The sequence below is a fragment of the Lissotriton helveticus genome, chromosome 3_2 (assembly GCF_964261635.1).
Source record: "Lissotriton helveticus chromosome 3_2, aLisHel1.1, whole genome shotgun sequence".
Taxonomy (NCBI): domain Eukaryota; kingdom Metazoa; phylum Chordata; class Amphibia; order Caudata; family Salamandridae; genus Lissotriton; species Lissotriton helveticus.
In genome coordinates this window covers 79,401,854-79,427,895 of record NC_136062.1, presented here as the reverse complement: position 1 = coordinate 79,427,895, position 26,042 = coordinate 79,401,854, and the positions used below count along the sequence as shown (strand labels likewise).

General features: G+C 45.3%; 1 protein-coding gene across 1 annotated transcript in view; it reads left to right on the top strand.

Annotated features, from left to right (window-relative positions):
- Positions 1–26,042, top strand: part of LOC144826224 (tropomodulin-2-like) — a 322,058-nt gene that overhangs the window by 87,767 nt on the left and 208,249 nt on the right. The window contains exon 2 of the mRNA XM_078684601.1: positions 17,802–18,006. Within this exon, the coding sequence (XP_078540727.1) occupies positions 17,881–18,006 (126 nt within the window). The 5' untranslated portion in view covers positions 17,802–17,880. The remainder of the gene's footprint in view (positions 1–17,801; positions 18,007–26,042) is intronic.

Here is a 26,042-nt window from a genome sequence, read left to right as displayed (position 1 = left end):
GTTCCTCTCATCGCCCTCATTGAATCATACGGCATACTAGTGACATCGTATGCCCATGATACTCAACTTATCGTCCCCCTTGATAAGAACTCCACCAACGCGGAACAAAACCTCAAGAATTGCCTTGAGGATGTTTTTCTTTGGATGGAAGAGAACCATCTTAAATGCAATGTAAATAAAACAGAGATTCTTCCTATGGGTAAGACCCAGCAGTTCTGTCCCAGTAAATGGTGGCCGGAGGATTCTCCTGCTCCCCCACAAACTGTGGTGTCAGCAAGAAATCTAGGTGTCTTATTTGACACCGAGCTATCATTTGATCAACACACGAGGAACGTGGCAGGAAGTTGCTTCAGTATCATAAAATCCTTAAAGAAGTTTTTTGACTTCCTTCCCACTGACTCGAGAAAGGCGGTTGTAGTGGCCTTAATCCTCGCACGCCTGGATTATTGTAATGGCTTGATGGCAGGGGTTAAAAAGACCACACTGAAAAAACTTCAAAGCGTGCAACACGCAGCTGCCAGACTTGTTCTTAAACTGCCAAGGAAATCTTCAGCATCAGCCGCTCTAAAGAACCTTCACTGGCTGCCTCTGCATAAGAGGATACTATTCAAAATTCTGATTGTCGCCTTTCGAGCATTCAATGGTACAGGTCCGAAGTACCTAATCAGGCGTTACCCCCACTACAACCCCTCCAGGACGTTACGATCCGCAGGAGACAATCTAATAAAATTGGCTAAATTCAACTATAAAACCAAGGGGGGAAAGACCTTAACCTTCCTGTCATCTAAATCCTGGAATTCAATGCCTAAAAACCTTAGATTGCTGACACAGGAAAACCTGTTTAGGAAGCACCTTAAAACCTGGATCTTTAATCTTCCAGACGACTACGTAATGGCCGCTATTTAATATTGTCTTTGTAACTGTATGCACACTGTCTTATTAGCGCCAAGATGCTCCTTCCGGAGCGATAGTTGCGCTCTACAAATAAACCATACAAAATACAAAATCTGTCATAGCCATTTTTACTTTGTATTTCAGCAACAAACTACAGCTTTGGGGGCTTTGTTGTTGAAAAGCAAAATGAGAATTCCAGGTGGCTGCAACACCATGGCAGCCCGGTTGACATGAAACAGTGCATCCACTGTCCCAGCGGGTACACTTTCAACAAAGAGATCTGTTGTAACCATGGCATCTTAGGGGCATAATATGGAATTGTAGGGTGTCCTGGACACGAGAGGACAGTTGGTTGAAGGGTTGGCCCAGTGGTGGCTGTGCTGTACATGGTGGATGCAATAAAAAGAGCTGAACTAATTTTGTGGCGTATTTACTCACTCAACAAGATCCCCTCCAGGCTGGCAAAGTTCTCTACATATGATGGAGTGATCCGCTGTTGGAGGAGGGGTGGGTCATGGCCTCCGTGACCCAGCAGGCTGTACGCCAAACAATATATCAGGCCCTCGATCCTACTGTTCCCATATGAAATAAGCATTTGCAATACAATCGGTCTCGCATTGGTGAAAGTTTGAGCTACTGACTTTTGTTTTGTGGTTTGTAAGCATTTAACATTGCTGGGCAAGCTACTTAATGCCTCCAAGACAGTTAAACCAACTCAACATTAATTACATCAATTTGTTTCCATTTATGATGCTAAATAAGGGGCACACCTCCTACAGTCCGCCCCGTGGGACAATACAGAACTGCAGTTTGTTTTTCTATGGCCATATCCCCTGGAGCTTTTTTTATTGCAATTGGAAAGGCTGATATTACCCTTTTCGGTATCCAAAAACATATATTCTAAAGTTTATAATTTGTTTTTTTCGATGTAAGCTAAATAAAATATGGATAATATTTCCAAATAGTTAATCGCTACTGTGCTATAAATGAAAGCATATGTGTACCAGTTGAAAGGAAAACGATAGTCCTCTGAAGCTGAGGTGTCACTTCCCTGATGGCTTCGGAGCAGTGACATATTCAAAGCTAGAGTACAGTCTGGATTTTTTAGGTCAGTTTTATGAACCAAAGAAAAGCTAGCAAGCCGGAGTGTTTAAACTGTTTATTAGCTTAGTCACATTTTTGAGTATTTTCCCAGCTTCTACAAAATGCATTGGAAAGGTACCTCCTTTGTTGAAATGTGCAAAAAAGAAGAGGTTTTGAAAAAAAAGAGTGATGCATGTGCCCTGGAAAGCAGGCAGTGTGACAGCCACCGAAATTTGCAGCAGTGGTAATTTTTGGGGTTTTGGCCGTGAACAGGGTTGTAAGTACCACGGGCGGAGCATGCTCCTGTATTGTCAGTGGGGCGCGTGCGGTTGCTGGCTTGAACCACGTGTTGCTCCTTCCCAGTTGGTTTGCCCTGTGCATTTGTCATATTGTAGGTGTGTGAAAGAGGCCATTAGGTGGATGCTTTGGCACACTCTCCTTGGAGCAATTATTGCCGCTGTACTACACCGCCTCTTGCAGGATTTGCACTTGTGTAAATCATTGCTACTTGCCTCAATCGAATAAATATGGTGTTCGAGCCTTGGGCTATGTCTGTCTAAGGGATCTGGTGTTGGTGGCATCTGTTGTTGGTCTCTTTTCTTAAAGCTGGCAACTGTTCCTAGACAGTGGTTAAAGTGCATAAAAAACAAGTCCCCTGACGTAAGTGCAGCACCTTTGAGGCGAACGAAGGGAGACTCCAACATAGATCCTCAGAGTGACAGGATGTGCTGCAGCAGTCAGAGCTGCCGACTCGGGAGCTGGGGATCCGTGTTCGAGCCTTGGCTCAACATTCTGTGAATCTGAGCCAATCCCTTAATCTTCCCTTTTGCAGCAGTAAAATGTACTGATTGTAAATTTTAAAAAAGAAGCAGCAATGTTGGAGGGGTGTTGGGGGCAGGCAATCAGTGTTGTGGGAGGGGCGAAGGGGTGGGGGTGGGCAGTAAAATGTACTAATTTATGATAAAACTAAAAACTGCGATGTTGGAGGGGTGTTGGGAGTGGGTTGGCCGGCACGCAGATATTAAGTGGGCAAATGAAGCTGCTCAAGCAAAGTAAACAGAACACTTGAGCAGAGGCAGGACAGCAGAGAAAAGCACGCTCTTGTAGCTTTCTAAGTAGACTGACAAAGAGCACATGTAAAAGAGGTAGTCATCATGGGAGGATTCAAAAGTCCAAAAGGAGGGACAACTAAGAGTATTCACCAATGAAAAGCCAGCATTTCTAAAGGACAGCAAGAGGAACTAAGGAAAAAGATGGGCGTTTTCTGAAGCCCATATCCTAGATACTGCATGTCTCTTCGAGACAGCTAATTCAGCGCTTGTGCTGCCTAGGCAAGACCTACAAATGGATCAACCTTTAGTTTGTCTCCATTTGCAGTAAATAATGATGTTGATTACTTTCAGGAATCTGATACCCAAAGTTACATGACTTAACAAATAAAACTTTCGAACCTTTCCTCATAACCCCCAAATCCTCGCCAAACTGATCACCACCTGAGTGATGGTGATTCGACTGATTATTAAAGTTCTTGAAATGCATGTGACTTGTCTCCATTTATTAACTTGGTGTGCTCTGGATTTGTATAATCTAACTCTCATGTTTTATCGGTTTAAGTCAGATGCATTTTGAAAGAAAAGATACAGGATATATCTCAGTAACTTAAATGGAAGTCATATATCCTCATGCTGCACTGAACTGTTAGTCACACTATCAGGTGATATTGCAGGGAGCAGCCTATCTATTCCTATAAGGTTTTTCCTATGTTTCTGCCTAACATAAAATTCACAAATAATTCCACAGTTCTTCGTAAGAATCTGCAACAGTCACATTACCTCCATGCATAGGCATTACGCTCTATTTGTATATGATAGTGGCGCAATAGTGCATTTACACTTTAGGAACTGACCCCGGAAAATAAGGTTTATTCCTATTGAGGCAATCCTTGGCCAACCTTCCCCACCAATTCTAAGGGGGTGTTTCGTCCTTTTTCCACAATGGCTATTTCTTCACGCCCACCCTTAACAAGACTACAACGGGGAATGGCTCCCTTGCAGGCGAAATATTTGTGACGTCCAAAATGTTGCAAGTTTCTGGAATCTTACTGATTTTAGCTGGGGTTTCAACTTGGAACCCCCACCACTGTGAGGTTTACTTTCAAGTAAACATTCACTGCAGTGGTGTAATTTTACAAGTCAATAAATCCCTTTGTGAATATCACATTGTGAGAATATGAAACGTGAATTTTCAATAACAAATCCAGCCATCTGTGCGCCTAAGTTCTATTCAAGAGCACAACGGGCTTTGTGAACTGGGCCTGGATGCTCTTTTCATCTCCTCGGTGGTTCTGGCTACAAGCAGTTTCCAGAGCAAGAGATTTTTCCAGTGTTGGCCGCCAGCAAGGGGATTGTGCAGGAAGCAGCTCTTCCAACACTGAACAGCATCAACGAAAGGCCACAGTTCAATAAAAGTGCAATGGCCTTAGAGAGGCAAAATCCGTCCCATACCGCACGTGATAACACGCGAGGTGGTTTGTCTGTTTAACGTTGGAGACTAGACTTTTTGGCTAAAAACCATCCTCTTTGAGAGCATATTTAGTTTATAATTTGACTCTGGGAAAGGGAGGGTGCTAAAATATCAACGCATAGAATATAAAACAAATTTGATTACAATTATCAGTAATCAATGTATTCCAAAGTTCAAGCCACATAGTTGGGAGAAAGAAAGAAAAGAAAAAGAAATAAAGCTACAAGCATTTGTATCGTATTACTTGAATGTGGAGGGAGCAGTTCCACTAAATGAATTTTCATCTGTCAACAAAATCATATCAGAGAGCAGGCCAAACTTTATGTAAAAATATATTATTTTTTGGGGGGAAATGTATTTTTTGGTTTGCTTGTCTTCTTACTTCATAAATAATTTTAATTTCAACAAAAGTTTATAAGCTTTCAAAATCACATATTTGACACATTTGTCTATTCCATTCTGCCACGTTTCTTGCATTTTGACAACCTGCGAGGTTTATGCAATGGGCATGCCAGTTTATTCGGAACATTGTTGTTGTATCCCTTACTGTATTGCAATTTTAATCATGTATGTATCTTTGCGATGTATAAAGAATGTGTCTTATTGGGGAGTAATAGAGTAGTGGACATCACAGGGTTGGAACTGGGAGACCATTTGTGATCAAATACATGATGCAGAATTTAACATATTTACTCTAACAACTATATGACATTAACTGTGTTAATTCGTGTAAAAGAAACTGAAGAGGCCAACGTTTTTCTATAAGCCCTGCACCACCTCTGCCAGATACCAGGTTTGCCAAATACCAAGTCTGCCTTTGATTGGACCGTTTGTCTCTTTTCCACAACACACACTTCGGTTTGTTTAATACATTTGTATATCCAAACATTGCCTTTTGTCATTGTTTTCTTGTATTTCTCTTCCTCCTTACTCCCTTTTCTACAATTCACTGTCTTACTCAGGGACACACAGTGATGATGAAAATATCTTCAGCTCCCAAAAGTGAGTGCCGGCACTCCCCACCTGTACAAATTAAACACTCATATTTACAATTCAAGGCACTGGGGGATTAACAACCACAAATCGCTCATTGGTCTTCATTTTCCAAGGTCAGCAAGAAGGACAGAGTAGTACACTTCCTCTCTGGATATTTTTTAGTTTGATAATGCGGCATGATAACCATAGGGAAGACAGGTGCATCTTGGAAGTGTGAGTCAAGCACAAGGACAACCCTACTCATGGAAAAGAGACCGATGTAAACTAAGATTACTCTATCCGCATTTTGAAATTGTCTGAAATCAGACCATAGAAGTAATATTATTTTGTAACTTTAGGAATGTGTGGGTAATTATTTAGTGAGACTTTTTATATGTTGGGGTAAGCAGTTCTCTGAGCTTTGGAAGGGGGAAGTGAAGCTAATCATCAAATGTAAAATAGAGTTACTTCAAGTATGCCTTTTGATACTATCTTGCATCATCTGCTTTGTCTTGTGTTTTCCTCTGAGGGGCTTCCAGGCTCTAGAAACATCTCAGCTGGACACTGAATCATTTGCACCATTCATGATATATTAGATGAACTGGGTGAAATCTTGACAACATTTACGCAGTCTTCACTCTGAATGTGAATGACCGGGATCACGTTTACAAACCACAATGGGGAAAAAAGAAGCCTTCCAGAAAGGTTAATGGAGTGAATGTTTGAGCAATGCAGCAGAATGAGTAATACAATCTTTTTTTCAAGGGACTGGCTAGGGGTTATGCCTAGCAGTCCAATCCAGAGAAGTATAGAGGTGAATAGGTTTCCCCGACCGTTTCTTGATTCATCTTCGTTTCCTAGGCGAGAGCGGCAATAGAGTCCACAGATAAAATGCACAAGGTGTTATGTGGAACAGCACAAACAAAATCCTACACAGCTAAATAAAGAAAGCATTTGAAAAAAGAAACAATTGATAGGTCGAAAATCAAGGAAAAATAAAGCAAATGGATAAAGAGGTTCAAAGCTATGCTGGGAAACAAAATTAAGTCAAGTTGAATGTTACTTAATAGGGCACGTTAAAAACCCTCCATAAACTACAAAGTCTTTAGTTGGAAGTTTTTTAGGGTAAGGGAGAATTACCTTCTTACTTGGCAGAGTTCCAAGTTGGAGGAAGTCTTGACTCCACCTAGTCAGAATTTCAGTTCCACCTTTGGCCTGTGATACCAAACTAATGGCCTGAAGGAGATGAGGCATCCAGCACTGCCGAGGTAGGAAACTGAAGATAAATACTGAGGGCACAGTTCAGTGTTATTTTATGGCTACAATTGTGACTCAAGGTTGATCTCGATGTGGATGTTATAAGTGTTCATAAAGGTAAAGGCAGGTTTCTAAAATATAGAACGTTTAGAGGTCCCAGGGGGTGCTCTACCAAATGCAATTCTCTTTGTTCAGGGTTTCACTGTTGAACAGCCTCCTTTAGGTCCAAGACCTTTCCAGTAAATCAGCACCCAAGCATTCAACCGTTTGTTCCTCCAGCACGAAGGCATATTAAGTAGATGCAAGTTCATATGTCGTTATGGCCCAAGTCAGGACACTGGCACCCCCGGTTGTGGATTTGAGCCCTATAAGTGGAGATGTAAGATGGAGGGAGGGACTGTCTTCCAGGGTTTCCCAGTCAGGCAGTAGGTCTTTTTCCAGAAAGGAGTCTTCCTAATTCTTCAGGATGCAAGCTGGATCTGGAGTGTGAGAGGATCTAGGAATATTTCTATAGAAGGGAAACAGATACGCCATTGGTAAGTGAGCTACTGCAATCCCTACAAAGTAGTCAGGTAAAACTCTCACATTTTTTTCTACACTACACTAAAGGCCGTGGGCCTACTGATACCAAATTTAATCTGCAGTCCTTTGCTAGATACAATACAAAGTGGCTGCACCCAGTGCTGTGCTAACTGATCCCCTTTTGATTTGATCACAGCTCACAGGTTTATCCCAGTCTGTTCCAAAGGCATTGCTGGTACTCCCCTATAATGTCCTGGAAAAGGTTTGGAGAGTGACTGTCACAGTCAGCCTTTCCCCTGTGTATTTTTTAGACTGTTCACTGATTCTGACTCCCTCATCCACTTTTTGGGAAGGGAGGGGAGGAGAGAGAGAGAGAGAGAGAGAGAGAGAGAGAAAGTAAGGGTGAGTGGAGGGGAAGAATGGAGAACGGGAGAGATCGCAGGAGAATCCCTTTGAGTCTAGGCCAGCAGATGCATTGCATAAAGTTGTGCTTGAATGTTAAGTGGTGAGTGCTCAGGTTCAAGGATGAATCTCATTAAATCAAACACACATAGTATTCTGTATCGCAAAGCCATTAGGATTAAAACAGATCACTAAATCTCCTTGTACTGTTGATCATTAGAGACCCAATTACGTTTATGCGATCATTTTGGTGTTAATCATACGTACCAAATAGGGGATTCAAGATAATTCGTCAGTTACATTTATTTAGCCGAGACATGATTTCTGAAGCATACTGGACACATTTATTGCAGCCTGTAATCTGATGGACTCATGTTTAAACATCTGTAGATGACCACTCCTGCTGCACGTTGTCCTTAACTGACCCCTAAGTAGAAGGGCAGACAATCCTGCACCATTACAGTTTTTTACACGTTGTTATTCATGTTTTCCTTCTACCCACCACAACATACACCACTAGGCTAGTAAGTTTATCCATCAAGTTAGAACTGCACTTGATTCCCACCAAAAGGCCACAGAACTCAAGGACCCTGTTATTTAGCAACGAGAACCATCTGGTGTTCTAATCATGCTAGTTGTCACCTAATTTAGGAATTTCTTGCAAAGCTACTGGAATCACCGGAATCAGAAATTTAACCAGGGTCTTACAGGGGGCTTTTTAAGAACTTTTCTATTGACAATTGGCATTATGGAGAGAATAACTCTGTTGAACTTGAGACTCTCGGAGGTTTTAAACGGGGTAGGGTATTTTGGGTGGGGGGTGATGTTTATGTGTTCTATACTGTATAGATTTTAAGTAATCGCACAGTCAATAAAGTTTTTTTTTACACCACTAGGCAGCGCTTGTTCTAAGTAAACCTGCCTGCTAGGAAGGACCACTTACTGTTCTATTAACAATATAAATTACATCATTAAAAAAATAAAAATTGTATTGCATGCGGTTACTTTATTTAGGCTGTGGCATATGTTCTTTTATCCTCTCTCTTTGTATTTTTGTGGTATATGCTATCTATAAAAGAAATATAAGAACCATCACACTAGCTTGGCAAGGCCAGCCCCATTGGCTTTATCAATATTTGTTATACTGTCCTGCCTACATTCAACCTTCTGTCTCACGTGGTATAGGCCGCTGACTCTAAGGAATATAGTTTATGTGACAATTATGATTGTATAATGAATAACTGCATCTTACTTTACCCATTGTTTCTGTTTTCTCTTATTTTTCTGTTCTTCTTCACATGTACTTGCAATAATTGATGTTCTGTTACGTATTTGCATAAAAGCCATGCATGAACTAAAGAGACATGATAAATTCAATGTGTAAATTCCATTGGCAATGTTTTTGGGCCACGCATAGGCGAGACCTTTTGGCTTTGCCAATGCTCGTCTTTCTTTAATCTTACTCTGTCTCCCTTTTACTTGCTTTGTCTTACACCCCCCCACACAGCAGGCCCAATTGACAATGCAGAGGGTACTGTGAAGGGTTAACATCCTTAAAATGTATTTGTGTGGCTATTGAAATTGCTCACTTTGTACTAGTTAACATAGTTATGGTTAAGCCACAGGAATCATTATTAAACAGACCAGTTTGTCAACATAGATAGGTCCTCTGGGCCTTAACCGATGTTGTTGGGAAATGGTTCGGGAACTAGTAATACTTGTGTGTTACTTCCACAGCACAAAGCGGACCAGTTCTGCCGTTCTAGCAGTGCTCAGCGTCGTTGTGTTGTTATCTGTGGTGGGGGTGACTAGAGTCACTACATTTCTTAGAGACGGAATGGAAACCCTGCAAAGCGATCAATTGTTATTTGTAGCTTCCATCACCATGGGTGGTGATTAATGTTAATTTAATTCTCCATGTTTAAAGACCCGCCGGACAATCCATGTTAATGATACATTCTATGGGTCGCACCTATCGACCTCGCAATTACTTCTTGGGGTCGTTGGTCTCTTTTCTTTCTGAATACCACATAACATTGTGAATGTTGCATAATATATAGACGTGTCCGTTTGCTATGTGGCGTCTTATTATATTTTGTAACTGGATATTTAGCTTTGGGATGTATACAACCCTAATTTTATGACAACATTGTAAGCTTTCGCCGTGTATCATAAAATGTCTTGTGGTTTATTGTATGATTGCTAGGTATTCCGTATTTATTTTTTTAATAGTGAGAGGAAAACGAAACATGTGAAACTATTAACTTCTTGTGGGGAGAAATACATTTGCAGGACTGACATAGACACTGAAGGAAGATTGTGCTGATAAATATGCAGATAATGAGGATACATTCACCCAATGCTAGTAGACCTGCTACATTTATATCACTTCCCTATTAAAGGAAAGATTGCTTACACTTTGTAAAATCTCTTAGACTCCTAGGTTACCCCACCTAATATTAAAATAATTAAAATATATTATTCTTTAAATATTTCATAAATTTTTACACTTTAGTACATAAAAGCATACTGCAGCATTTTAGTGTTATTAGTAACCGTGACCATAGGTGCAACCTTTCCCAAACTATATTATTTACCATGCCTCAACCTAGAATACCTAAATAATATATCCCTGAGTGTGTCATCCTTCCGGCTACCTGTTCCACTAATTCTTTAGTAGCTCAACCCGTGGTCCTGTAACACTGAGGACCAGCATCTGATTTAGCCACACCCTCATATACGTATACCATGCATTAAACCATGGCATCCTAAATGAGAACGTTTTGACTCCACTTGTACAGATGATTTATTTTCTAATTGATTTAGGACTTCATTGCAATAATATTTCCCTTTTTCCTCCTAACAGTGCTCCTGTAACACTCTCCTAAATGTATAAGATGGAGGCATTCTAAGAGTGCTCCCATGTTTGTTTTCAAAAATAGACTCATCTATTTGAGTTGGAACGTAACAAATGTACACTTTTCTGCATATTGACAGCACACACCTATAGGATGGCTCACCACATATGAAGCACACATGTATATATGTGTTTTTGTGACTGTCACAACTGGAAAAACAAGCATTTACAATGCAATGGTCTCGGCATTTTTAAAGTTAGAGCTATTGGCATTGCTCATGACATTTTTCTTTATGTTTTTGTTTTTAAAACATATAAATAAATGGCATTGTCATTTACAATGCCAATAGCTTAATCGCTCGCAAATGCGAGACCTATTGCATTTGCACCCATACACAGAGCCACACACACAAAGCCACCCACACACACATACAGAGCCACGCACACACACACAGACAGAGCCATGCGCACACACACAGACAGAGCCGCGCACACAAACACACAGACAGAGCCGCGCACACACACACAGAGCCGTGCACACACACACAGAGCCGCGCACACACACACAGACAGAGCCGCGCACACACACAGACAGAGCCGCGCACACACACACAGACAGAGCCACGCGCACACACACACAGACAGAGCCACGCGCACACACACACAGACAGAGCAGCGCACACACACGCAGACAGAGCCATGCACACACACACAGACAGAGCCACGGACACACACAGACAGAGCCACGCACACACACAGACAGAGCCGTGCACACACACACAGACAGAGCCGCGCACACACACACAGACAGAGCCGCGCACACACACACAGACAGAGCCGCGCACACACACACAGACAGAGCCACGCACAAACACAGAGCCACGCACACACACAGACAGAGCCACACACACACACAGACAGAGACACGCACACACACAGACAGAGACCCGCACACACACAGACAGAGACACGCACACACACAGACAGAGACACGCACACACACAGACAGAGCCATGCACACTCACAGACAGAGCCACGCACACACACAGACAGAGCCACGCACTCACACAGACTGTGGTAGGATGGCACGGTGGTGCTGTGGAAGGATGGCGCGGTGGTGCTGTGGAAGGATTGCGCGGTGGTGCTGTGGAAGGATGGCGCAGTGATGCTGTGGAAGGATGGCACAGTAGTGCTGTGGAAGGATGGCTTAGTAGTGCTGTGGAAGGATGGCGCAGTGGTGCTGTGGAAGGATGGAGAGGTGGTGCTGTGGAAGGATGGAGTGGTGGTGCTGTGGAAGGATGGAGAGGTGGTGCTGTGGAAGGATGGTGCTGTGGAAGGATGGAGTGGAGGTGCTATGGAAGCATGGAGTGGTGGTGCTGTGGAATCATGGGGGAGTGGTGCTGTGGAAGCATGGGGGAGTGGTGCTGTGGAAGCATGGGGGAGTGGTGCTGTAGAAGGATGGCGCAGTGGTGCTGTGGTAGGATGGTGCGGTGGTGATGTGGAAGGATGCCACGGTGGTGCTGTGGTAGGATGGCGCGGTGGTGCTGTGGAAGGATGGCACGGTGGTGCTGTGGAAGGATGGTGCGTATGGCACAGTGGTGCTGTGGTAGGATGGCGCAGTGGTGCTGTGGAAGGATGGCGCGGTGGTGCTGTGGAAGGATGGCGCGGTGGTGCTGTGGAAGGATGGCGCGGTGTTGCTGTGGAAGGATGGTGCGGTGGTATTGTGGAAGGATGGCGCAGTCGTGCTGTGGAAGGATGGCGCAGTGGTGCTGTGGAAGGATGGTGCAGTGGTGCTGTGGAAGGATGGCGCAGTGGTGCTGTGGAAGGATGGATCATAGTTTTTTAGGTCCACACATGCAACTACACACACACAACCACACACACACAACCACACCGTCAGTGCACACTTTCACCAGACACCATCAGTCGTCAGTGCATGCTTTCACCGGGCACAATACCTCTCATCAGCAGGGAATAGGCATATATGTAGGGGTGCTGCGTAGGCTGCCAAAAAATATTCTCAGGTCCGGTACCGCTCGTGGCACACAGGTGCGTAACCCGGGCTCGTTAGCCCCACCAGCTCAAGGGAGCTTGAATATAAAAGAAAGTCCAATTGGTCGCACACTGCTTGTCCTACCAGCGTGTTGCCCCAAAGCATTGTGGTCCATGAAGTAAGCATCAGCGGGTGCGCCTCTGCCAGAGTCTTGAGCAAAAATCACTGTCGCATTGGCCATCCCTGGACACGTGTTTCGAGGTTGTTACCTCTCGTCAGCAGGGAATAGGCATATATGTAGGGGTGCTGCGTAGGCTGCCAAAATCAGGCGACATCCAAAAACCCGGGACATGTATCGGGTCTAGAGATCATCAGTTCAACAAGTACCTACTTGCACCCACTGGGGTGAACCACTCAAGAACTCCATGTACCAGAGTCCCTAGGGGCGATCCGGAGGAGGGGCTAGCGGTGTGCGGCCCATTGCGATTGTTTCTACAAATTGGCTCCCTTGAGCTTTGAGTCGACGGGCTCCTGGACGACGCACCTGCGTGCCAGTTCGGGCATCGAGGCCATTGACAGTTGCTTGGCGGCCTTCTCTTCCACCCCTAACTATTTTCTCTACTGATGAGGGAAGTTATCCCGAAACCTGAGCCATGTCTCGGGCGACATCCAAAAACCCGGGACATGTATCGGGTCTAGAGATCATCAGTTCAACAAGTACCTACTTGCACCCACTGGGGTGAACCACTCAAGAACTCCATGTACCAGAGTCCCTAGGGGCGATCCGGAGGAGGGGCTAGCGGTGTTCGGTCCATTGCGATTGTTTCTACAGGAGAGATGGGTATGTCTAACCAAAAACTATAACATATATGAGGCGGACTCGGAAAAGAAAAGGGAGGTGTGAGGAGGGAAAGGAGGGGAAGAAATGTCAATCGAAACGGGCCGGAGGCTCACAGGTAAACTACTGTTAGACCCTACCTACGGCTCTATGCATCATTAGCGCTGCTTTGTGAAACTTTTCTGATCTAGATGTTGGCTCTAAGTAAAATCAATTAAAATAAAAAACAAATTAGGGATGGCACAGAGTGAGCATGAGTGCAAGGTGGCCGCGTGCAGCTGGTGTTAAGCTAGGTACAGCCTGCCATACTTCGCCTTGTAGCACTGCCTTTATCACAGGCTTGGTCGGAGTCTTCTGGGGGTGGTGTTCCGTCTGTTTCTAGGCTGGGTGGCCGGGTCTTATTCGCTGAACTAACGCTGTGCAGTGTCAGCGTCGAAGAGGCATGGCCGCACAAATATGGATTGTATAAGTATATCTAATGGTTGTAGGCAATATGAAATGGTGTAATCCTAATATTTGCAGTTCGGTTGCAGGTCTGCGCTTCGTGGGACACGTCTCAGCGTGAAGCAGCATGGTGGCACGTGCTGTTGGGAGCACCGTGTTTTCCTAGGTGTACAGCATATCTGAACGTATTAAATCAGTGCTTAATTAGTAAAAAATAATAATAATAAATAAGCACCAGGCGCTCGTCAGGAGGCCCCTGCCAGCGCTGCCAATGACAGTCCCAACACAACTAAGACCAATCGAACTCCTGCAGGTGTGACAGTTAAATCTATTCTAGGCCCCCAAAGCTATAAGAATGGCTTAGGCGGTAGGTAATAGTCTTTTTTAATTTTTAGTTAATTTATTAACAACTGTTGTTTTAATACACAGCCACCATTTAGCAGACTGGCATAAGCGCCGGTGTTGACAATTAAGAGCTTGTGCCCAGCACCAGAAACCACCGGCTCAAATTAAGCTCTGAAAAGGCTCGGTTTAGGGTGTCTGTTCTGCTGCGTGTCCTGTGTCTCTGCGAGTGCAGAGGGCAACCGGTGCAACGCAGACTAAAAGGCAGGAAGGTAGCTGCTTGGATTAAGTCTATACAATTTACACTAGCAGAGCACACTCACCTCTGCTTGCACCGACAAACACTTCAGAAAGAAGCAGGCACGAAAGAGATTAGAAAACCTTGAAACTAGCAGGCTTGATGGGGATTAGACAGCAGGGGTGACATTGGAAAATTGAAGGGGATAAGTGGATGTGATGGAGATTTAACTGCCTCGGACCAGCACCTCCCTGCAGTGCATGAAATATTACCATGAGGTAAACGTTTTTTACGGTTTTGTACACACTTTTAAAAAAAGGAAGCCAACTGTTTACCTGGATGCACGGTTGGATTGGGATTAAAAATCAACCCTGGAACGCTAAACAAAATGCACGATTAGTTCGCACTGTTTGAAACACACCTTAAAACAAGTAAGGCCCCTTTTGCTCAGGCTCCCGCTCAGTATACATATATTAATGGACCAGCAGGGCAAGAGAAAGGGAAAGGGAGTGACACCACTGCCCCTTGATAACAGGGAGGTAATTCACGCCGACCTGCCTCCAGAAAAGCCACTCAGGCACCCACTGGGCGGCTGGCGGCATCTGAACAACACAGAAACCGCCCAACTCGGCGCCCAGGCTGCCCAAAAAGGCAGCCCACAGCTGGAATTCGGGTACCGGCCCCTCGGCCATTACCCGAATGCCCCACGTTACCAACCCGACCCTGCCTGGATGCATGTTTTCTTTAGTGGAGAAAAACTCAGCACGGTAACCTATCAAAAAGGCCCGTTTACTTATGTCTCACCACCTTCCATGCAGCAGCTAAGCAAAGTGGCAGCTCTGAATGTTTAAAATAAACCAGATGATGATGCCCTCGCATGAAGCTTGGCGCTGCAGTCATTCCAAGCACGTAACGCTCAATCTTTACCCTTCCGTCCAATTACTCCCTCACCCCGCCACCGTCTGTTTTCGTGCATGAAATGGAAACATATAAGTGAAAGTATTCACTATACCCGAGTACCTGTTTCCTAATGAGAAGTGACGGTAGTTTCCCATTCGAAGTATAGAGCCTACTACTGAGACGTGCAGGAACTCCCACAGTTAAAATAAAGGTGTGCAGGTACTTAGTACTCGTTAGTACCTGCCCACCCAAAGCCCTTTACGTCTGTGTAAATGAAGGTGGATTGTAAGAGATTTTGTTCAACAAAAAACACGGACTCTTGATTTTAGCTGCTTGTTCTTCTGTCAGGGACTGGGTGGATCAGTGGTTTATAAGATCACGATCACTAAACTAACAACCTCTTTAACCCCATGAGCAAGTTCTCTCTGTTTATGTGGCTTAATGACGACCGGGGCCAGTCTACAGACGCCTGCATTGTTGCGAATAGCTTCGCTTCCAGTGTTGTCAATACAGCAACTTTCGCACGAACACCAACATTTGCAGAGCTTGGAGACATTCGGGTTGAAGTGCAAAAGAAGCGCAAGAAACATCGAGAGGTCCCGGCTTCGATTTCCAGTGGTGGGGGCTGAAATTAGGAGTAGGCTGGGAGAGGCGATGTCAGCAGCCTCTGGGTGTGCGCAGCCTGTCTTTTCCAGCGGTGGGGGCTGAAATGAGGAGCAGGCTGAGAGAGGCGATGTCAGCAGCCTCTGGGTGTGCGCAGCCTGTCTTTTCCAGCGGTGGGGGCTCTGCGGGTGAAGATAGGTGCCCAGTGGACGCGGTATACTCTTAAGGTACGCTCTGGTGACACCAGCGTACTGCGGGGGTGTTCTAGGCAGCTGGAAGCGGTGAGAGGCGACGGCAGATGCCTCGAGAGGTCCCGGCTTCGATTTCCAGTGGTGGGGGCTGAAATGAGGAGCAGGCTGGGAGAGGCGATGTCAGCAGCCTCTGGGGCTCGAGGAGCCGAACTAACGCACGGCCATTTTGGAGCCTGGCAAGATACGGCTACAGCGGCCAACAAGAACGCGGCGACCCCAGGACGTCAAAACAGCGTCCGGGCCTGCCCCGAAGACAACAACAACAAAAACAAGAAATGCTGCAACAACACCAAAAGCGAAAGAAAGTAAAGAACAAGCACAACGAAAGCGGGGGGGCAGGGGGGGGCGGGCAGCACAACCTTCTTCCAGCGGCGGTCGGGGGAAATGGCAAAACAAAAGCGCCGGCAAAAAAAAAAAATAGTAAACGCCCACCTCCGAATGACGATGAAAAAGGGGCGGGACTTAAAAAAAGCAAGAAACGTCCACAAATCTTTTCCAGCCCGAGTGACACACATCTCTTCCAATGGCTAGCCTCCATTTACGAAGCTAGCCAATGGAAGAGAGAGGCGGGTTAAAGCCCCACTGTTGAAGTAATTAAATCTTCGGCTCCGCTCCCACTGCTTCGCAGTGCGACGGTAGCCTCGACCTAAAAACGGTCATGTGTCTGGCCAGATAAAGGATTAAAGAAGGAAATGCTTCAGTTGGCTCACCCAGTGTTGCTTTTTTGAGGCTTTTTGACTGCCGAGGATTAAGTAATTTAATGTAGTGGCTCCAAAGCAAATGGCACGACCAAAAGACCCCAAAAATGTAGCACAAGAGCATGATTTCACTTGCCATCCCTTGCTTTATGAAACACGTCATCTTGTATCATTTCAGGATCTTGGTTCATTTCAATAGTATTTTATTTCCCACTGCCTAGGTTCTCATGACCATGCTCTAAACTAGTCTAGATAGTACATATTCTCTTCTTGCTTGCTGCTGATGCCAGTCATTTATATAATACATTCAAATAAGTGGTTACATGTACTTTTTGTGTCTTTGCATTTTGCAGTCTTGTTCTAGCCTGATTTCCATAATTGCACAAAATTCAGTCATTACCAATTTTAAGCAGATGGATGGACTGAAGATCCGCTTCATACGCTCCATTGAGCAAATGCAGAACTATGATGATGACAATGTTGATAGGAATTACTTTATGCCATCACTTATCACTCAAGATGACCTTTTCCCATTGCCGGCTGCATTTGTCTGTAGTTTTGATGGGTGTTTTCATACTTATAATGATGACTTTAGTCGCAGATGCTGTTATGTTTGTTGCTGGTAATATCACAGACAGAGGCGAGATGGGTGAAAAACTCGTGTGTACCTAGACGCTTGATATGTGAGAGAAAGCACTGCATACCAATAATTAGGCCTATTCATTACCCCATTTGTTTAATACATTCTACGTGGTGCACTATTGTACGGAATATTGGCCCAGGTGTGTAAAGCGTGTAGTCAGCAGGTGATCAGGTCAGAACTTGATGGCAGGTATCATTGCTCTTAAAACAAAACAAAAAAAAGATTGTGTCTGATTTTGTTTTTATTATTAGAATGGCAATGGCTTTGAGTGGTTGGCCCTGTTTCAGGTGGTTTACTGTGCAGGAACTGATGTATTAACATCTGAATATTATCCGCAGGTGTTTGAAGATCAGAACGCTCTCGTTTGGACATCTCAAAGTGCAAAGAAATTAGTTGACTTGCATTTCTGTGAGGATCATGGCTCTTCCTTTCCGAAAAGACTATGATAAGTACAAGCACATTGATGAGGATGAGATTCTTGGAACGCTGACGTCGGAAGAACTGAAACAGCTGGAGCAGGCTTTAGAAGAGCTCGACCCAGAAGTAAGTATTACAGCAGTGACTTCTGGAAATACAAGAATCAGCATGCATAGTTTTTATTATTCACTATATGAGGTATGCACAACACTTATGGTTAAAGATGGACTTGCTTGCTGTCTGAGATATGCTGGTATGTCATCGAAAGTAGAAATCTTTGACTTCTTTGGGGTGGATCATATATATATATGTAATCCATTTGAGAATATAATTCTTCTTTAAATCCGATTTGATCACTCTCCAAAGCAGTGTAGATCTCATTCATATACTTTCCCATTCAGTCAAATAGTCATTGACATTGTCTCCTAAGTATGTTATGGTATCTCCATTTCGCAAAACATCTCAGCAGTCTTATTGGTTATGTGACATATGAAAGTAAACACTATTATACTGGTTGGCCTTCTAACAAAGAAGATCTTGCAACATTTACTGCACAGCTTGGATGAAAGATTGCTCCTTAGTGGCGTCACCCATTTTATCCTGGCCCTCTGAGTTTCTTGCCCCTATTAAATACTCTTCGCATTTTGACACTTAGGTCACCTATAGTGTACGCACTGTTTCTAAACCGATTTATCCGTTAGCAATTGTTTTGTAGGCAGCTAGATGCACATCACCAGTACATCCTACATTTGTCCCAGTAGCCTAAAAAGCCTGAGGTTAATCCTACACTGATGTACTCCAGCTGAGAGTCCAATTCATTGCCAGCTTCCACAATCCGAATGTTAAAATATTTTCCCCGTTGCTCTCCTACTGTGATGATTTTGCAATAAGAAGATAAAGATGTCAGTTACATTGACTTGGCCTCCTCTTGCCAAGCAGTGATCCTGATCCAAGTATATGCAAAAGGCAATCCTGTATAATAAAGTAAGACATGTGCCACAACAGACCAGCGCATATGTAACAGAGAAGTGCAAAATAATAAATGAAATTTGAGAGGTGTTGTGTTTCTGTTTACTGTGACACCAACCATGCTAGGTATATGACAAAAATGGATACCACAGCTCTTTATAATCTAGGTTCATGTTTCACCTCATTCAGTTTCAAGGTCCTTCCAACTAACTACAGTTAAAAGCATCTAAGCCCTGCATAGGTTACCTTCAGAATAAAAGTGAATTAAAAGGATACACCCGCAATCCTGGGCCCATCTATCGAAACATTAAAAGAGTATTTATTTATTTATTTATTCAGTGTTTTATATTGCGCGGACATGACCCGGATAGGGTATCACAGCGCTTCACATTTACATAGCCTTCAACTTTAAGCAGCAGATTTGTAGTGACCTTTAAGCAAAAGTAACAAGCATAAATCAATTTGAGAGAGAGGCATTTGTGCTTACAAAAACATATACACATGTTCTAATGACTACAAGAGATCGATTAGTATTATCATAGTATGTGAACAGGAAAGTATCCTAACGGAGTCTGGTCTACTGTTGTTATGCAAGGAATTTGCTCATGAGAAAAGTCTTAGCTTCTTTTTTTAATATTGAAGTGGATGAAATTCTTCTAATGCTCGGGTGGAGTGAGTTCCAACTCTTGGACTCAAGGCGCCATATCTGTCTCTTACAGTACCCAAGGAATCTGATCCTTAGAGTAACCGAAGAATGGTCAAAAATCCCTCTTGGAAGGATTCCTGCAGCTGTTGTATATAGGATGTCAGTAGCTAGGCGAAGTAGGAGGTCTATACACGATAAGGTTTTCGCATTGGCTGAGGTGTGCATATAGCGTCTCTCTGTTGGGTGTCAAACATCACAGAGGCCCAGGAAGACCATCCACGACCTTAGTAGGTTGGACGGCTCTATATGGTGCCTTGTGGGGAATGCTGATGTATCTTTTGCTGGGTCCAGTATACCATAAAATTCCACCCCTCCATGATCGTGACCCCAGGTGTCAGACTCACCACTAATCCCATTTGTGTGTCAAAAGTTTGCGCTTGCGACTGAGGTTGTACATAAGTGCATAGGATGTTATAAAGTTTTTCCTCTAGCAAGCTTCGATTCCCATGTTACAACCACTCGAGTCATAGAGAGTGCGTGCCACCACTAGCAGGAAGTGCCTATGGAGAAGAATAGGTGCCCCCTGGATCTCCTGTTGAACCCCGCATGGAAGTCCCGGACATATTCAAATCTATGGAGAAAGTGGCAATTGGAACCCAACAGGTGGGTTTCCTGCTGCAGCAATATTTCAGGGGCGAGGCTTTGGTGAACCCTGAGAACCGCTGTGCGCTTGATGTAGTTGAGGAGGCAATTAACGTTCTAGGACATAACATGAAATCTAGCCATGGGGACTATAGTTCAATTAGCAACGAGGTCTGTTGCAGGGAGGAAGTGCCTGAAGTGGCGTGTATGTAGACAGGGTGCAAATATGGTTGCAGAGAAAATAGTGTGAAGAACCATAACAGTCAATAACTGGAAATAATGAAAATTCTCCCAACTGCCCCCCACTCCACACTTCTACCTCAGAATAATCTGTCGCCCCAACTCCCCCCAAACGAAACACCTACCACCCATACATGACAGGACATTAGAGGTGGACCTCCTCCTTTGTAGGATCACTTGCCTTCTTCTCATTGAGCGCTTCCTTAAGGAGCTTACACATGTGAGTCACCGCCGTTCCAACGCCAGTCTAAGGGACAGCACAGAATAGACCCACTGCCTAGCCTATCTCCCTTCATGGCATTAGTCCCTTTGGGAATTGTCACCACCAAAAGCCAAAAGCCAAGTAGATCAATCTCACTATAGCACTATGTGGCTGATATTGATCTACTTGAGGAGACAGGGGGGACCACCCATGGATTTCCAGTTTCCAGGGTGGTCAGGATTAGTGTTTGACGAGTCTGGGAAGTACCTGCACCGTAGGCTCCACCGTCTGGATTTTGTTCTCTGCCTCAGTTCCAATGTCCCTGGACCCTGGTACCTGGTGCGGAAGCTGGGGGGTTTATCACAGCAGACCTCTCACTGCTGTGCCATCCACTCCCGTGCATCCTCTGGGCTCTCAAAAGATTGGAATTTGTGGACCACCTTCAATTTTGTTGGGAGTAGAAGCATGTATTGCAAAGAATTCTCTCTCAGTTTTGTTTTAAAGACATCCAAAAGTGTGCCCTCCTTCTGGATCATTTTTGTGTAATCAGGAAACACCATGACATGACACGAGTGGATTGGAAGTGTAAAGCCCCTTGTGTGCGTGCCGCACGCAGTATGCTGTCACGGTCCCAGTAATTTAATAGTCTGGCAATTACGGGGTGCTGCAGTGTTCCCATAGGAGTACGTTTGTCGAGACAACAGTGAGCACGCTCCACCATGAACCACTGAGACAGCGCATCCTCCATGACCCATAACTTCGTACAGCCCTTCAAAAAGGGTTCCGGGTTCGGGGTCCCCACCCCTTTAGAAAATCCCACTAAATATAGGTTATTTCACAGGGATAGGTTTTCCGCATCCTTCGCTCTGGTCTTCAACACCAGGCTTTTGGTGGACAAAGGCCTGGTCAGTTTCATTTTAAGGTCAGCCATGGTGTCTTCCAGGGTCGTACCCTACCCTCTGTCTCTGTGATTCTCCTGGCCACATTATGGAGGTCCTGGGGAAGGAGGGTTCCATCCACTCCCACCTCCCCAATTTTTGTTTTGACTGCTTCACGAGACATTTGGATCGCTTGCAGAATTGTTGCTACATCAGTGGAGCCTGGGACCCCCTGGGATGGTTTGCTGCAGCCGATTGCAGTGGCTCCACAGAGGGAGTAGTGTGCTGATTGACCTTGGACTAGGCATGCGACTGTGGCCCCTCTTCCTTGCCCATGGTGGCGCAAGGAGCACTGTTCCTCCAACCAGCCCCTCACAAGGTCCCCCCATTGCCATCAGGGGGGTACAAAACCAGTGGATCCTTCAATGAGGTCCCGTACAGCCGCTGCCATCACCCCTCTCCTCTTTGAGGATGGCTCAGGCCCGATGCCAACCAGTCGTCAACAGGTGTAAGTGAGTTCAGCAATAACAGTACCCCCTAAGAATGGAGCGACAACAACAGCCCCCGGCTCGCTTGCCCCAAAGTGGTAAAGAGGCAGCATGAAGAGCCAGGGGCCCATGCATCCAGTCCTCGGCCTTCCCTCAGTGACTTGAAGGATGTATGGTGCTCCCCGCGTGGGTGGCCCTCATCTCCATCATCACTTCGGTCATCACCTACTCCCATGCATTGATCGCTTGCCAAGGCAACTGTTGTCCGCTTCAGTGCTGCGTAGGACTGGTCAAAGAGGGGAATAAACATCCTGGCACCCCCCGGTTTCCAGGAATTGGAAGGTGATAAAACGAGCAGTCGGGAGGTCCACACCACACTTGCAGTCACCCCCAGCCCCATGAGGGTGGGGGGGCACCTCGCCGAGCTTCGTGGACAGGTCCAGGCCGTCCCCACTAAGCACAATAATGCCTTGCATGGGTGTGGGTGCCTTTGGTAAAGGCTGCACACTCTGAGGCTTCACCTTCTGCCTCCAACACAAAAGCTATCCTACTGCAAGGTCCCAGGGGCCCGCACGCCACACTGAAGTGAGCCTGGCTGGCTGCAAAACCCTCTGGAAGTCGCACGACAGGATCGATGGCTCAGGGCAGGCTGTTTTTGTTTTTAACGTAGTTTATTGGATTTTGTGCACAAAACATACGTAAGCGATACAAAACTGACAGTACTCTCATCTCCTAGAAATGCTACACAGAATACCACCGTTCTTACAATCAACATGCCATATAAACAAGGCTTCAATTATTTCTCCCCAACATGCTTCTATCTAACCCCTGTCTCCCATCCCCTCTCCCCCAATCCGTTACTGACGTCCGCCACCAAAGTGTGCTTCCTATTCAGCTGTGCCCAGGAAAATGCGTGAGTCCTCACAATTGATGCCCTGGGATGGTCTAGGGTTCTACCCCAACTGGTATCAAACCTGCATCTCCATCCTGCGCCTCATGGTCCCGTAAAGCCTGTACTAGTAGTTCCCACGCTGTTGCTGCTTCCATCATTTTATCATTCTGGAGCCTGCGCGCCTGCTGATACTTTAGTGTGCTTTCGCTACTGGCCCATTTGGTCAGTTCGGTCCGCCACCTACGGCTGCTGGGGCTCCCAGTCGCTTTCCAGTGTTGTGTAATCTCGCGCTTTGCAAATATGAGTCCCATGTCAATAAATTTGCTAGTTTTCTTATTCTTAGGAGTGTGAGGGAACCAATGTAGGACACTGGTAGCCATATCAAACTCGACCTTCCTCTCTGTTACCACATTAAGGGGCTCATTAGGATGGCGTCCGTCCGCCACCCTAGAGGAGGAGGGACCGTCCGCAGGGGCAGCGGCGGTCCCTCCAGTGCAACTAGGATGTGACCGCCAGCCTGGCGGTCACATCCTCAATATTTAACATTGCGGCGGATGCTGCTTGAAGCAGCACCCGCCGCAAGGTTAAATATGCATGCTTCGCATTTGCATGCACAGAGCGGCAGGCACCGCGCGGTGCCTGCCGCTCCTTGCACGCAAATGCAGGGGGGTACCATAGGTACCCCCCATGTGCACCCCCTACCCCCCGTCACCCTGGGGGCCCGCAACGGGCCCCCAAAGAAATCTCCGTATGCCTTTCCACGGCGGAGAAGCTGCCGCGGAAAGGCATCAGTTTTCCGCCATCCTAATATGGCTGGCGGTGTCTGATAGACACCGCCAGCCATGTTAGAGCTTTTCCGCCGCGGTCGGAAGGCGACCGTGGCGGAAAAGCTGCGGACCGATTTTGAGACCCACCGCCATCCTAATTTGGCGGTGGGTCTTTTGTGCCTCCCCGGCGGTTTTCCCGCATCCTCCGGGCTGGCAATGGCTTCCGCCGGCCCGGAGGATGCGGGAAAACCACGATCCTAATGAGCCCCTTAGTGTGTCCCCCACCACTTTCCAGTATTGACTCACTTCGGGGCACGACCATAGCATATGCATCAGTTCTACCGCTGCTCTCCTACATCTGGGGCATGCCGCATCCTCCACTTTAAAAAATGTCTTCACCCTCCCTGGAGTTAAGTACGCTCGGTGTAGGATATAAAAGTGCACCAGTTGCAGCCTAGCGTTCCTCGTGCTCTTCCAGGCCCTCCTCACTATCTGTCGCCATGTTGCTTCAGGGATGGTTTTCTGCAAGTCTGCCTCCCACTTCCCCTTCAAAGTGGCTAATGGCAGTATCGTCTCAGTGAGCATTCTAGAATATAAGCACCTAACTGCTTTGAAGGTGCCTGCCGCCATCATTGCGTATTGACAAGCACTTGTTGTCTTAGGTTCGTTTAGCAGGCTGGTCTCACCATGGCCCTTGAGGCTGGCATCATGTTCATGGACCCGTTCACTGTAGCCCGGTCTCCGTCTGCGAAAATGCAGAGCCGCAACTGCGTCTTCAGCGGCCCGGGGCCTTGGCGAGAGCAAAGCAGAGAAATACACGCAGCATGGGGAAGAGAGGTGGCAGGATGGTAGTGGATGGCTGAGAAGGTCTGGGAACGTTTTCAAAATGCACCCTTCATCTTAGCCCAACATAAAAATATATTTACTAACTTTTTTCGAGCTAAATAAACGTTTTTACTTTTCTCTATACTTTACCAATTGGATTGCAAATCTCCATATGGTTCAGTATATGGAAACCTAAACAATTTGTTAAAAGGACAGCCTTGCTTGAGGTTGAAAAAGAAGGTGTATTGATATTGATTCAAATCTTGAGTCATAAAGGCAAATAAAAATAAATACACATAGAACTTCGTTTTTTTTTTCTCCACATGGTTCTTCTTGACCAGTCCCAATGTTCCTTCTCCCGATTTCGTGGTACTTTGTCGATCTGATAAAGCATGCTGATCTCGGAGGCCTCTTCTCTCTCGGTGATCCTTTTTGATCTCCTTCACCAGGTAGGGGCTCCTTGAAACAGGAGTTGGTTCTTTATGTCCTCTACAGGTCGTACAGCCCTTCCATTCAGACAGACGGGGCTTTCTCCCTGCACTGGCCGGGGTCTGCCTTTTCTCACACTAACTACCTTTGCGGCTTGGTCCCAGAGGAGAGGGCACAGGTGAGATACCATGCGACAGGGCTGCAAGTCAAGGTGTTTTTTCGCTTACGGGGAATGCTTCTTGCAAACATGTATTGTGGTACACCAAGCAATATCGTGGTTATGATGTCCCACAAAACTCTCTTACGGGCAAATGAAAAGTGTATAAAATAGTTGGAGAACCTGCAGGGACTGCTTTGTAGATTTATGATTATAGAGTGGCATAATTTCCTTATTGGTATGCCAACTATCTATATGCTACTTATATTTACTTACCCTACCATTTGGATTTAATTCTTCACAGGGATACGCCCCGTATCTTCCACAGTTCATTGCTGAAACATGTAGGACAGAAAGTAACATCTGTTGAAACTGATCACAGCAGCGTGTAACGTTCATTTCTGTTATTAAAAATATAAATTCTGATTTGCGCATTTTATAGGAAGATCATATGAAGGGTCAACTGAACAGAAATTGAATTTTATCCTGACTATGCAGATAAAGTGACAAAAAAATCTCGAAATAATGGTACAGAATTATTTTTAGTTAAAGGCAATTATAGGACTGTCATAATACCTTTAGTACATAATGTGCATGCCAATTATTTGCACACTGACACGTGTTTGTAAATCTCTGGCACCCGAAATCAAACTCTTTTTCAATTAAATATATTAAATATTCATGGTAGGTCCGCATGACACATTTGTAACATGGTTCACAAAGATATTGCTCTATGCAGGGATGAGCTACTCCTGTACTTCTCGTGCTCTGCTCCTGAATCTCCAAAGGTAGCCAGGAGTATTACAAGAGTAAGTCACAGCAAAATCTTTGTGAATCTTGCACATCATATCAAATGTTGGGTTGAGGTCTAATTGTTGAACAACGTCAGAGTTTTGTGACCGGGTGATTAAGCAGTGAGGGTTGGGAAGGTTAGAACTTTTGGGTGAGGAGGAAAGAGAATGTTGTGGTGCCTCGTGTCAGACATAGGTAATAGACTAAAATGATGAACTCCCACAGCACAAACAGT